The 14,594-nt window shown below is 45.8% G+C and overlaps 1 protein-coding gene across 2 annotated transcripts in view; it reads left to right on the top strand.

The window, feature by feature from the left end:
* The window catches only part of LOC135914878 (uncharacterized), a 40,474-nt gene that overhangs the window by 8,019 nt on the left and 17,861 nt on the right, over positions 1–14,594 (top strand). For both annotated transcript variants that reach the window (XM_065447796.2, XM_065447797.2), the window contains exons 5-9: positions 1,355–1,523; positions 3,701–4,075; positions 6,327–6,617; positions 9,904–9,946; positions 12,187–12,306. In XM_065447796.2, the coding sequence (XP_065303868.1) occupies positions 1,355–1,523; positions 3,701–4,075; positions 6,327–6,617; positions 9,904–9,946; positions 12,187–12,306 (998 nt within the window). The remainder of the gene's footprint in view (positions 1–1,354; positions 1,524–3,700; positions 4,076–6,326; positions 6,618–9,903; positions 9,947–12,186; positions 12,307–14,594) is intronic.

The raw sequence follows: 14,594 nt of genomic DNA, 5'->3' as shown, positions 1-14,594 counted from the left end.
TATTGTATAAGCTGACTGGAAAAATCGGAATGCGGCTATCAAACCGCCAAGTGATGTTTAGAAAAAAAATTCACTACCTAAGTTTTGTTTGATTGAACAGCGATCAAAGAAATCAAAGAAGTGGTCAACGTGGTCAAGTTGAAATTGTGTCGCTGTTTGACTATACCTACGGCTTTACAGGATCTTTAAGATCTTTACAGTATCTTGATAACTTCTTGAGATAAGTCAAGAAGACAGCCATTTTTTACCAGCTACGATTGAGGCTTCCGCGTGGGGTTCAATAAGGCGTAAATACATCTTAGAGGTCAATTTTTGTTCGAACAGCTTGTGTTTACTGCACCTGAAATACGAAGCAGGGCTCTATAAAATTGCAAAGGCAAGGTTCAGCCGATGCATCCGAAATGTATTGACATCGTTAATGAGAGCTCCTAGTTTCGCCATAGGGACGAAGCGACGAATGCGATAGCCGCGTGTTATAATATTACACGAAGTGTGCAAGGCTCTTAGCTGTAGTGTAAGTATGAACTAAAGTAAACGTAAGCTGACTTAATAAAATCGAGCTGTTGTGCTGTATTGAGGCTTGCTCGAGTTGGTCATTCAATATCAACATGACTGCAAAGCGCAAGAGACGAGGACCAAAGCAAGGGCACAACACGGACGCTGACTTCAACTAAGTTTTATTTGTGAAACCGCCTGAAATGAATACTTTAGACATTAACAAAAAATGAAAGCTTTTTCATGACGTCACTCTATAGGAAATACAGCTATAGGCAGTAACTTTGAATCTGCGAAGAGACGTACTGCATGCCTTGCCACGTTTAGAAAAGTAAGAGCACTTAATAATTTAGAAAAACGAAGCGTAATGAATAACAACACAAAGTTCCAAGCCACTAGATTACACAAATCGATGAACTATTCGAATAAATGATACGCAGCACCCTCTATACTCTGTCTCAAAGTCACTAGCAGCACTGCCGGAGGTACGAAGCGTACACCGGCAATATCCTTGCCCAGCGGGATATAGTTACGGGGGTAACTCTCGGTTTACTGGCGGGATTAGAGAGTTTTAGTTTTGTTTGGCACATGATACGTTGCAACGACACGTGCCATGCTAGGACATTTGCGCATGCGCGTCGTCTACCGCGAAACGATTTGGCGGTGAGCAGACCACGCGCCGCGTATGACCACATCTCGACGGGCACTCAACCTTCCTATGGGCTATGAAGCTCCGCAGCTTCTACAGTGCTGCAAATGGCTTGTGAGATAAAGCGCAGTAATTTTTTTCTAGAGAACTCTCTGATGAAATACTGCCTCACCTACAGTTCTTGCGCTTCGGCTTCCCACATCGCCGCAGGACCACGTGGTCGAATGCCAGCACGTGCGCTCTCAGAGACAAGCCTCGCGTCAGTATTCGTTGGGCGCACGGATGCCGGGCGTCGGCCCCTCACAGCCCAGGAACATGTCCCTGTCGCAGCCGGAAATCAGGCGCTCCATTTTCAAAAAGCTCAGACCCAAGCACCGAGGTGAGAGGATTGAGCACTTGTGGTCTAACGCCGCTGTGCCAGACGTGTGTCTCTGTTGTAATCCTTTACTTACTGGTGCAACCGGCAACGTAAACGTACGACTCTATAGGTTGCGTGCGAATAGCTCGAACGCTGTCGGTCATATGAGGGTGCGCAATATCACGAGGGATGTGCGAATACTATGTTCAGAGATTGAATGAAACACTAATCGAATAGTGACAGAAGCAAACAGAATGGTGTATTCAGTGCTTTCTGAGTGCGTTTCTAATAACGGAGGGTAACTTTCTACGTTGTGCGAAATTATCGCCGCGTCTGAGAATACTACCAACGTTACAAACTTATATTGCGCAGTATGAAGCGTCGTTTATTAAAACCACAAATTGAGCGTTAGGTACAGACAACCAGTTAACTCGCATACTCATTGGTAGCTGCAAATGGTAGTGGTTTAGCCGGAAAAGTCTGGCTTCTTTAGTGAGGTAGCGTGCTCCACGACTTACAACTTCTCTCGAGGTTTTCTCTTGTCTATGGCTGCTGGGATGAAATATTTATCACACTTTAATTGGCTCCAGTTTGAATGCTCGATCGCGCACAGTTGGCGTTGATAGATTCAAAAACTATTCGACAAATATTTGTAATTACAAATAGTGGCACTTCGATTCTAAGACCGAGGTGAATAGGGCAATGTCCTATTTGTTATTCTAAGGTTTCAAATATTTGCAAACTTGTACAATATATACGCCATCGGAAAACGAACTAATAAAAGGCATCAGCAGAAACAGGCGTATTTGCTCAACTATAACGCACACTTTTTTTCCTCGCAATAATTAGCCCAAAGAGAGACATCGAAACCGAGTATGAAACGGAAAAAGCAGAAGTGCCAAGTTATGATTGGTGTTAAACATTGCAATACAATTCGCAAGTAGGCTGCCGCTGTGAGATATTGAGCCCGTTACGCAAATTCGCTTGGTTGTCGTGGTCTCCAAGGCTTCTAAGAAAAGCGGTGCCCTAATTTTACCGGACGGCACCAAAAGTGAGATGCTGCTCTGGGCTGTTAAAAGTGAGGATGAGGCCCTATGGCGAATGATGCTTGGCGAACAATGGGTCGAGTGTAATTTTCTTTTCAAATGACCAAGATTGCTATTTCTAACTTAGAATGAACGGTTGATTCATTTGCATTTGCGCATGTTGCAATCAAAGTTATTAGGTTTTCTGTGAATGTTTAGAGCAAAAGTCATGTACTCATTACAGTACAGGGCGGGTTAGAAATTAATGAAAGTCGTTGTTGATGCAACAGGACTACTTGCATCACGTGTGAAATAAGTAACAACGTAAAAACGTTGTTACGTCAGCAATTCTGCATATAAAAATTGATAAGCAACAAGACGAGAGCGACACTAAGTCATATTCATGCTATTTGCGTTCATGGTATGGCCAAGGCATTTTACAGCAATTTCCAACATCGTTTCTTTTTTTGCTTTTTTGTTTTTTGCGTGGGCAGCCTTCATGCTATGTAGGCAACTGTTCTGATAGGATCACATCTAATTAATCACTCGCCTTCATCGATTGTATTATCCTGTCTTGGTACCCTTTCTCTTGCTATACATGATGGACCACGGGTTATCTATTATAGGCCTAACCTGGCTTGTACATCTTCATTTCTTCCTTATAGCTTCTGCTGTAATATGAGTTACTCGCGTTTGCCCTTTACTTCATATGGCTGCCTTACTATTTCTTTACGTCAGCAATCCTGCATATAAAAATTGATAAGCAATTAACATCAATCATGAGGCAAGCGTTACATTACCCGCTTCTTATTTGGGAAAGGCAAGTTTATAATGTCACAGTGGTGCCGACTTATAGCCTGAAATAAAAGCAAATATTGAAGATTAAGCCAGCCGTAGAACACATGGTTTAAACAAATTGAAAGGCGTCTCACATGTCTAGGTAGTCCCGCTAGGTACCATGGCTTGTTTCTCAAGTGATAGCTTAAGCAAAAAAAAAACACATTTATGCGTCCGTGTAGGTTGTCCCAGAAATGCTGATAAATATGCTTACTACTATTTATACATGTGCTTGAGCTTCCTCCTCTTTGTGCAAGGATGACCAAACTCACGTTGTACTCATTTCTCTACAAAAACACGTCCAAGATAACGAATGCGCTGCCGACGCTGACGCAGAGAACTCGGCAACCTCGCTGCTCGAACACTCCCTGATAGCCCCTCTGACAATCCTGCCCGGGATGGCGAGTGCCCCTCCTCCAACGGCGGTGACGATACGAGACGCTGGCAGTACCGCGTCGCCTAGAAGCGGGGCACCCACTGGCAGTGGGCCCACAAGCGCTTCGCCCACGAGGGGTGCGTCGATGGACGGCGCCCCTACAAGCGGTGCACACACGAGCAGCAGTACGACTACGAGTAGTACGGCTACCAGCGGTGGGCCTGCCAGCAGTGCCCATCCAAGCGATGCACCTCCAAGCGCTTGGCTTACAAGCGTCGTGCATACTGAGGGTGCCTCTACTAGCGCTGCCCCTACTGCCGGTGCACCTACCAGCGGTGCGTCGGAAACAGAATATGTCTTTTTTTTATTGCGAAGAAGTGATAAACGAAAATTTCACGTTGATTCACGGTCCATGGATACTGTTGTGCGTAAAGTCGCGACGTCTCGGCTCCAGGGCTTCCTGCGCGTTCACACAAAAAATTAAAAAAAAAAATTGCAAGGAGTTTGGCCTAAAGCGTGAAGTAGAGATTATAATCGTTTGCGCATTTGCTGAGAATAACTGTCGTGTATTGACCTTCGCGAAACTGTGTTCAACCTAGCTGGTTGGTAAAGGCTGAACGCTGTAGAACTGAACAGTTTGCACTGTTTGGAGTGTATCTCTGTCCCGCAGCGTTAACCCTCATCTGCCTTGCTAGCGTTTCTTATGATGCGCAGCTCTTGGGCGCCCGTTCCTGCGGCGAGCATCGGCGTCGGCGCTGTAACTGAGTCAACAACCAGAGCGAAAGATGAAAGAGCGAACGCGGAGCGGGAGATGAAATACGCAAGCCGGGAACGGAGAGACCGATGAGAGCGGCCCCTTCAGTGACGTGCGCGCGGGGAACTGCTGTCACGTGGACCGCCCGACAACTCGATGCGTACTAGTAGACAGTTTTAGTTACACGTACGTAGAGGCTTCACGTACGCAAACGTGAAAAGCCTACGTACCTTACGTGCACGCCATCTGAAACGCTTTTAGCTACACGTACGCGACGCACGCCAAAAGGGACCCGTAACTCCATCTATCGGGAAATGTGAACACGGCGCTAGCCAATTCAATCCTGCCACCGTGTTTCGATGCGAGCCGTCTGCGCACGCGCGGCCCGCTATCGCTTGTTCGTGATCTTGCGGAACTGGCGCGCGAAGCTGTCTACGTGCGCAAGAAACACGCGCAAAGAAATGAATCGCACGCACGTCCGTGAGACCAGCGCGTGGCCGCTACGTTTTGCGCATGCGCACTGCTGACACGTAGAAGCTCTACGTACGCAAAGCCTCTACGTACGTGTAACTAAAGCTGTCTAGTGTCTGGTCTCAGACACCACCGCTCGTTTTCTGCTGTCGTCTGGTCGCGTCAGATCTCGATCCCGCTTGTTTCGTTTGCTAGGTTTGGTCTCGTCCCCACTTGTTTCTATTGTCATGTTTTGCATTGTTCATTATTCTGATTGCATGCGCGACACGAATAGCGTAGCACTTTCTGGAAGACACGCGGCACCGTCGATTACAATAGAACGTTCGACGAGTCATGTATGAAATTCGGCGCGCTTGACCCGCAGATCAGATTTTCAACGATCGCCGACTCCGATACATGTCCCTCTCAAACTATTTGCCAGAATATATCGCGTAATGAAAATACGTATAGAGTTGCGCTTAAATTTCGCGTTAAGGAGTATCGTAATCGTCGGGTTCTTTTTTTTTTCTTTCTGAAAGCTCACCACTTGCTACTTTCCTTTCAAGGCTGTCATGTCACGCGGATAACGCACACGCTGTTCATGACCTCGAAATACCGTGTGTGTGGCGTTAAAAAAAGAAATTGCACGCAAGGCAGATGCCCAGTATCGTTGCAGGAAGAAATGTCCTTGAAATGCTGTAAACTGTTCTAAGAGTGTATGCGTGCAATTCCAACGATCCCGGGCTGACTTCGAGAGGTCGGGTGGCGAACTCTCGGTGCAGAAGTACTTTACGAATGCGTTAGTGAGTGAGTGAAAACTTCGTTCTAGAAGAAGCCGAAGGTTGCGGTTGGCCACGCTAGGCAGCCAGGATCCCTTGGGCCCTGGCGGCCGCCTCAGCCCTCTGGATGACGCAAACCTGGAGGTCTGGGTCGGAGCTGAGCAACGCGGCTTCCCGTCACTCAGGATTAGATATTGGAATCCCCGAGGAAGTATCCTTAGCGCAAGCTCATAACATATGGAAAAAGATCAGCTTTCTTCTCACAGTGAGCACATTTGTTGGAGCATGGTTCGAGATAGTAATGGGAAAAGTCTATGAGCTTTGGATAGGTATTTATTTGGAGTTTATTCCAATCTACTTCTGGTTTTTGCAGAGGGCTGTATGCGATGGTCGGTAGGGGGCCCAGTCTAGGCAGTAGTGTCGCGTTATTTTCTGGCAGGAGACCATATGGTCCCTTGCCGGTCATATAGTGTCAGCTGACCCGTGACTTGTTTGACGAACCTCTTAATAAATAATTATCTTGTTGTGATTACATTACATTAGCCAAGAGTCCGGTGTAGAGTTATTTCATCTGCGTGTCCTTGTTACACTGCATTCACACAGTGGGTGCAGCAGACCCCGAGCACCAACAATCGACACCATCGGCGCCGATGCCATCGTCCGTGCAACAGGCCACGCCCATGACCTCCCCGCCTACGGGCGCGCCCCTGATCGTGCCCATGAACGCTCCGTCGCCGTTCAGCGGGAAGTCGCGGGTGACTCCGAGACCCTCGGCGGTGCTCCTCAGCGACACCTCGCTGCCCACGTCACCACTAAAAACGGTTTTCAAGCCGTTCGGCTCTAAATCGCGCGTTCGTGGTGGCATCGTCTCGGAGATCGACGTGCATTTGGCCGGTGCGTGGCGCCCGCTTCGTCGGGGCATTTATGTTTCCCGAACCGCGTATCGCAAACACTGTGGGATATCTGCTACAGATTCATCTGCAGATCATGTTTAGCAGAGCACGATGATGGGCTGGGTGGGGCACAATTGTTAATGTCTGTGTCTCGAAAGGTTAGCGGAAGAAAGAAGACACGGCCGAGAGAGCGCCGACTCGCCACTCCGCCATTGTCAGCTGAAGTTCGCGACGTTTTTCGAAATGAATAAAGGGAGAAGCAGCAAGCGCCAGCATAACGAACAGAAAGCGCCAGGCTCCAACTTACTATCGCGCTTCCATTTTGACAAAACCTCTCTTTACAGCATGCAATAGGTTTGGCTCACTGAGAACAGTTATAAAGCTTTCATTAATAAAGACAAAATGAGACATCCACCCAAACGTAGCTAAGTGCTACAAAAGAAACTCGTACGGGTTCCACGAAAGTAAAGCTTCGCAGTTGAAGGAAAATTCGTCCTGCTGCGGGACATTACTACAATAGAATTTTTCTTCAACTGCGAAGCTTTTCTTTTGAGGAACCCGTATGGGTTTCCTTTGTAGCACTTAACTACGTTTGGGTGGATGTTTCAATTTTCCTCTATTAATTACTTCTCTCCACCTTGTCAGTTTCCGCAGAACTATTGCGTCAAAGCTGTTATTAGTTTGTCTCAATTTTAGCAGTGACCTGGGCGGAGTTGAAAACGTGAAGTCGCCTTTCATTGCTGAAATACACGAAAGAAATACAAACAACGTTCCTAAATTAAATGCGAACTGATTCAGTGCTTTAGGCAACTGTCTGTCCCGCTGGCAACTGGTAGCTGGAGAACCGCTGACCCGGACAAGAAAGCGTGATTCCTGTTCACAGCCTTGAGGGGTACTTGAGAAGTCCTTGAGGGGTCTTGCGCTATTAAAGATGTGTCACTTCAGTGATGCTACCAAGTTACATTCGTGGGAAGTATGCATGCGACCTTTGTGGGCATCGTAACAGATCTGGGCTAATTTTGAAAGACCTATCTAAACGTTCGTGACCATGTTGGAACATCCACGAATACGTACTATAGCAGGCACGTACCCAGGACTTCCTTTAGAGGGGGGTGGGGGGGGAGCAACCCAAGGTAACATTTCAGTGCAAATGAGGCTCGGGGAGGGGGGGGGGAGGGTTCATTTACTAGTGTAAATGTGAATAATGCCCACCGTTCGGCATAACAACGCGTAAACCCGCAGAAGAGAAATTAAATAAGGTGTACCCCGCAGGTATGCGCCTGTGAGATAGATCTCTCCTTTGCTTGACAAACAAGGAACCACATCAAATGGACTCGAGCTGGAGGAACAGTGCCAAGAACAAGTAGACAAGCGAAAGTGTAAAATAAATATTTCTAGGAGCGCTATTTATTAACTTTGGAAGATATACGGACAAATATATATTTTCGGAACAATCACAGGTCTTTTAGGTGCATCGTTTACTTCTCCACCAAGTTAAGTGCCAAAACCACCTCGTGTTTTTATTTGGGAAGTTGCGTAACGATGCGTGGCTGCCAGTGCCGTACAACCGCATAGAGCGCAGGACGCTACTGTTCTAGACGTACTGCACCCACCGGGGAAGGTTAGACAAACACCCACATCAGCATAGCTAAGAAGTGGCTACGTCAGGCGGTTAGACTGATAACTGCAGAAGCGTCATTCAAAACAAACGGAATCATTCTCCATTTCCGACGGCGTTTTATTTACTTCTTTTTAAATAAATATATGTTGAACCATAAATATTTCGACAAGCAACGGTTAAATTTGTTAATTTTCGTTTTTCCTTCCTGTTTAGCTGTTGTCTCGGCTCTCTCCCTCAGTAGATCGCTTAGTTTCTCAATTCCTTGTGACTCTTGTTTCCGGCTGCCAATTTTGCATGAAAAGTGCTGTACAATTACGGAAAAACCAGACGAGGTAACAGGTGACATTCATATTCCTATGGAGCAATATAACAACGGACACCAACCAAAAGAAGTACTAAAAAGGAATAAATATAAAAGACGTTTCGGCTTCCCTACGGAAGCCTTGTTCACAATGGGTTGAAGGAAAGTTCACGGAAGCTTATGTATACTTCAGAACGAACAGTTTCGAATGCCCTTGCCGAGCACATGGATGCAACGGGCCACAAGATTGACTAGAATCGCTCGAGAGTTATCGGCCAAGAAAGGAACCTGAAATTACGGCTGTATCTGGAATCACTGGAGATACAGAATACATGTTACGCACTCAATCGAAATTAAGGAACCCTCCCCCATCATACACGCGCTGCTTACGTCACGTTCTGAAGTATACATACGGTTCCGTGAACTTTCCTTCAACCCACTGTGAACAAGGCTTCCGTAGGGAAGCCGAAACGTCTTTTAGATTTATTCCGTTTCAGCACTTTTGGTCGGTGTCCGTCGTTTTATTGCTTCATGCTTCGTCCCGACCAAACGAGCTTCCATCTAACCCTCGACTTCATGTTCTATATGGGTTTAACGATTATTGCAGGGTTTGATCACGGACGCTGTTTCGCATGATTTCATTTTCCCCCCAATCTAACCAATACCACGGGTATATGGTTCCAACGATATGTCAGCGTCGCGGCGAGCCGCCACTCGAGGAAATCGTGAAGCAAAAGGAAAAGTTAAACACAAATGGCGTTGTCTCCGGCCGCAACTCGCTCCACGAGCATACAGGCAAGCTGACTAGAAACCGAATCCCTTTCCTTATCCCTGGATCAGTCTAAACAAAGGTTGAACTAACGAATCAGTAGCGATGCGCGTGACCGTTGTATTAGATGGTGACAACTGAACGTATGTCGAGTTAATCGCGCGGGCACCGAATCGATGTCAAAACTGGCCTTCACACCCCAGGAGATGCCAATGACTACCGCCGTCCAAAAGGAGTGAAAAAGGCAGCAAAATGTTGACCGCCGAATAGGTTTAAAATCTCAATATTGACCTGGCGATGCTTTAGCAATGTGTGTGAGGAGTGGTGGCCCGGGTAGGGGGGGGGGCACTTAGTTTTGGTTCTCCCCCCTGTATACGTGCCTGTTCTATAGCGTATATTGCGTGGAACGTCACACAATTAAAGCTTTACAGAAGATCCAGACAACTAATTGAGCCACCACTTCTTTTATCCGGTAGACGCAGCGATATATTTCAGAGTGCAAAGGGTGTCAACTACTTCTTTCTCAAACAAAATGAAGGTCTTAGATTGAAACAAAGCAACTTTTACGATGATTTCTTACTCTATCGAATTTGCAGACATCGAGCCTGGAAAGCCGAGCAAGGCCATTTCGGCAAAAAGGTGAGTTATTTTGAAATGTACACGTATACGACCCCTGCTCATGTTACCATATATGAAGCTGATTGCATGAGTTAAAACCCTGTGATGCCCAAATCGTTGTTGTGAACAGGCGTAATAATAACAGCTCTGACTTCCTTCACATGGGGCAACATCTGCCGTAAATAATCCGGCTTTGAACTTGCCCTGAAGGCATTACTATTGTACAGCTCCACTAGGCTCTGTATATTTAAGGGAAAAAAATATTATTGTAAGCATTGTAGCATTCCTCGTGACCAATCTAGGGCACTTCAATAAATACTTCTCACCATGTTTCCGCACCCATACATGCACGAATAGTACTTACAAATCAAGCAGCTCCTTCGTCAGGGAATAACAGCTTGTCACATATTGAACGTGATCTTTGAGAGCTGACGCACTCCTCCATGAAGGGTGCTTTCATGGCTTTTGCCTGAAACCTGCCAACAGTAACTATTCAATACAAAAAAACAAAATCGGGAAAGAAACAATTTATGATAACTCCAAGGGGAGCTCATTACTTTTCGAAGCAAGACCAGGAGAAGAAGCATGTGCTTGCTGCGGTAAAGCTAGCAAAACGATGGAATTAGAATGTGAAGATATCTGCCCAGCGGTCGATTTAGGAACCACTGGCCTCCCTGAAGCCCTTGAGTTCTATGAGAGCAAAGGGGAAAGTAAACATGTCCGCAGTATAGACTAGTATGATGCTGTTGGAAGATTGGTGGACGAAAAGTGGGGAAACGACAAACAACGGAGGCGTGCAAAAATAAAGTTTACAATAGGGGTTCAGAAACATTGGTTATGGGAATTCATCGTGTTCCTTTTTTTTTTCTTTTTTAACATAGATAGGACATTAAGCAATAAAAACACAAGAGATTGGTAGAGCAACCCACCGCCCTGTTCCAAACGGGACGCTCATAACATCCATCCATCCATGCATCCATCCATCCACCCATCTTTTTAAGTGAGGTAGGCCAAGGAAGAAGCATGTGCTTGGGGTGATAAAGCTAGGGAAACGATGGAACATGTTTTATTAGAATGTTAAAACATCTATACAACTGTCGGTTTAGGCTGCGCTGGCCTCCTTAAAGCCCTTGGTGTCAGGGAAAACAGGGGAAACTAAACACGTCCGCAACCGAGACTAGTAAAGGATGGCGAGAGTTTTGGTGGCAGAAAAGTTGGGAGACCACCAACAACGGAGGCGTACAAAATCGAAGTTCACAACAACGGCTGAGAAAGCTTGATGCTCGGACTTTTTCGTCTGTCAAAAAAATACACAGGCGAGACATTCGGCAAAATAAGAAACAAAGCTTGGCGGCGCGAGGCACCGCTACGTTTCAAAGAGGACGCTTCATAGCATCCATCCATCCTGCTTAGTGTCAGCGTATCGTCGCGAGCGGATTTCCCGAAAATGTAGCAACGCGGGACAACGAACAACTACCAAAGTTGTTATAGCCAACCACGACGCCATTGATCATTACTTGCACCACTGACTCCATTAAAACATTGCTTGGCGCTCTTTGGCCATGAGTGGCCCTTGCGCCATAAAACCCCACATATCATCATCATCAACTACCAAAGGAGGAGACGCCAGCACGTTGTTTTGAGCATGTACAGTTGTTGCGATGCCGGTGGTTATCAGTCAAAATGGTTATCAGCGAGATTTCAGAGTTAAGAGAAAATATTGCCGTGTACACTACGCGTCACCACAATATTTGGCACATACTTACTCCCCAAAACAACTATGCGAAACAATCAATCGCATTTACTCTTCCAGCTCTGCTCAATAATCTTGCCAACAAATCTGTAGATGTGTCACAGTTGTCTAAAAAAACAATGAGAGATCAGTTCCTTTGAATTATGGTGCATTTATTTATCTAGTTTCATATCTTTTTGCTCATAAATGTGGAGCCTTCTTTTGTATTTTGCAAAATGCTTATGTTCCGTTGTGCAATCGTTGTCCGTACATCTGTATGAAAATCGTTTCATAACTACTGCTGCTGCTGCTGTGTAAAGGGGCAGCCACCTCGTCAAGCTACTAATCTCAGTAGCTTTTTGTGGCTACTCCTTCCTTGTGTATTTATTCAAGGAGAATAAAAATTCAATTCAATTCAAGAAGGCAGAGTGCGTACGAAGGTACACAGCACGCGTACCGCCCACGTTCTTGCTGCTTTGTCGTTGAATGTGCTCGGAGATGCGTATATGACTCCTGGTTGCAACTGCAGTGCGTTCACCGCACTGCACAAGGCGCTGATTGTTGGCGTCGTCTACACCAGCATCGTGGCCAGCGAGTGCAGCTACATCACAGGCCGCACCACGCGCATTCTCGACGACGAGTTCAGAAGGTACGCATTCGAATCGCGCGGGCATTGTATCTCTCTTACATTCTTTCAGAGCGAAAGCTCTTAGTGCGAATCGACTATGTCAACCAGTTCCGCTAAAAGGCGTCCAACTAAGAAAGTCCGCGTAGATAAATGGAAAAGCCTTAGCGGGTCCAAATATGAGAGGGGAAGGAGCAGTGTATATAGGCAAAGTTGGTGCGGCTCATATGTGGACATGAAAATGCAAATATGTTCGTTTACCGAGTGATTTGTGCGAAAATCGGTGTCTTGGACGGCTTCCTGCGCCAAGTTGAAGGCTTCAAAGCTATTCGGCAAAACGACGAGACAAAATAACGTCATTGCCCCACAACCAGCACATTGGTGGTTGGCGCGTGCATCTATTTCGCATAGCAAGGATTTCCTTTGCTTGCGTGAGAACGCGCCTGTCTCTCCCCTTCTTGCATCTTCGGAGCGGGTGCTTTCATACGCTTTATCGTACAGCCGTGGCCTCCGCGATCAGCTCCGGCGGCGCGAGCTGATCGCGGAGGCCACGGTACAGCCTTCGGCACCGGCTTAGGTGGTAACGGAACGCGTTGTGACGTTTCATCCCCTGAGTATAATAACTGACTCTTCCTGCATCGTAATAGCTGTCGTCGTCAAGTCATCCTCATGATCGTGACTGTGCTTCATTGTCGACCGCACGGCTGGCGAATCAGACACACAATCGCTCGCATTGAAAGGACATATTGCGCCATCCTGTAACACGTTGCGGAAACCCAGACCATTCTTTATAGCCAGGTAAAACACCGCAAAAATACTTTGAGTAAGGTCTACTCTCGCAATTTATGGGACCTGGGTAAAGTTTTGTATCAGTTTTGTACAACGTGTTCTAGTGCGACAGTGAGGTAGTTGTCAAACTGCGTGTTGTATACAAGGTGATCATTTGTAAATATTTCGGAATTTTTAGAAATCGCCTTTGGGAGATTACATCATTCATGTTGTTGAGCTTGACTATTCGGAAAACCCTACATTACTAGCACGAGAAATCGAAACACATATTCAACTAATTAACGAAAACTGGCTGATTAACTTTATAATTAATTACTTTACCACACATATTCCAGTTTACTCATTTGCAGCCGGTGAGTTTGCAAGATGCATCCACTTGGAATGAATGTCTAGGATGACAGCAGTTTCGACTCGAAGTGTGGGACGAAATACACGGGCGTTCCAGTTACTTTCGTGCTTTGATTCAATGCATAAAAGAGCCTTCTGTAAAAAAGTACGTGGACCAACCATGCATTGTTAGAGAGTGTTTGATGGCGCATATCTCCAGCCTGGTGTCATTCTGGGAAATCATTCCAAGCGTATACGCCTGACGATCATTCACCCTCTACTATTCGTATATTGCAATATATGCCGTAAGATAATTAATTAAGAAGTGAATTAGCAAACGTTTCCTAATTATTTGAATATGCATTTTGGTTTTCCGTGCAAGGAAGGTGCGCCTCTTTGAACAATCCTTCTCCAGGACTAGAGTTATGTTGTCTGCAATACGTGATTTTTTTAAATTTCCATAAATCCTATAATCACCGCTTAGATGTGTACCTTAATTCCTTCAAGTCGTAATTTGTGCATTGTTTAAATTTTGTGGACTTCTGCTGCAACAAGATAGTTACAAACATTGCTTTTCCTATGAATTGACATTTTTGTGACAATTCGTACGAATTTCGTGTTTCATAGTTTAACATATGTTACGCTCACAAATGCTAACTTAATTCACTGCCCCCCAACGTTGACTTGTCAGGGAACACGGAATTCGTCAAGCATTTGCATGACGAACGTTCTCTCCCGGCTGCGTTCTTTTTTTGTATGAAATGCAGAAATAAAAAAAATTACTTGGGGCCTTTCGATCTTATAGGTCGATCTATAGTAACTAGAACGATAGAAGCCGTGCTAATCGAAGCAGGCTTCAGAGATTAGAGCCCCTTAGAACTGTATCAATACGACACTTTATCATATAGAGTTCATAACTGAAATTTCTGGTGACGCCAGGGGAGGGGCTCATTAAACGGCATCGCCACATTGCATTTCAATATGCACTGTGTTGTGAAATTGGTCAGAGCCGACCTTAAACCTGGAGTGCCTAAATTATACGGCAAAATTTTTCCTGAACCTAGGCGCAGTTATCATTTCACAGATAGCGCTTGCCTCACATGTGGGATGTCATTTATTCACTTGTCATTATTGTGCTGACGTATGCTGTTTTTCATGTTGTAGATCATTAACGCTCGTTGGAGGTCATGGCGGAG

The sequence above is a fragment of the Dermacentor albipictus genome, chromosome 2 (assembly GCF_038994185.2).
Source record: "Dermacentor albipictus isolate Rhodes 1998 colony chromosome 2, USDA_Dalb.pri_finalv2, whole genome shotgun sequence".
In the NCBI taxonomy this organism is placed as follows: Eukaryota; Metazoa; Arthropoda; class Arachnida; order Ixodida; family Ixodidae; genus Dermacentor; species Dermacentor albipictus.
This window is presented reverse-complemented; position numbering and strand designations above follow the sequence as displayed.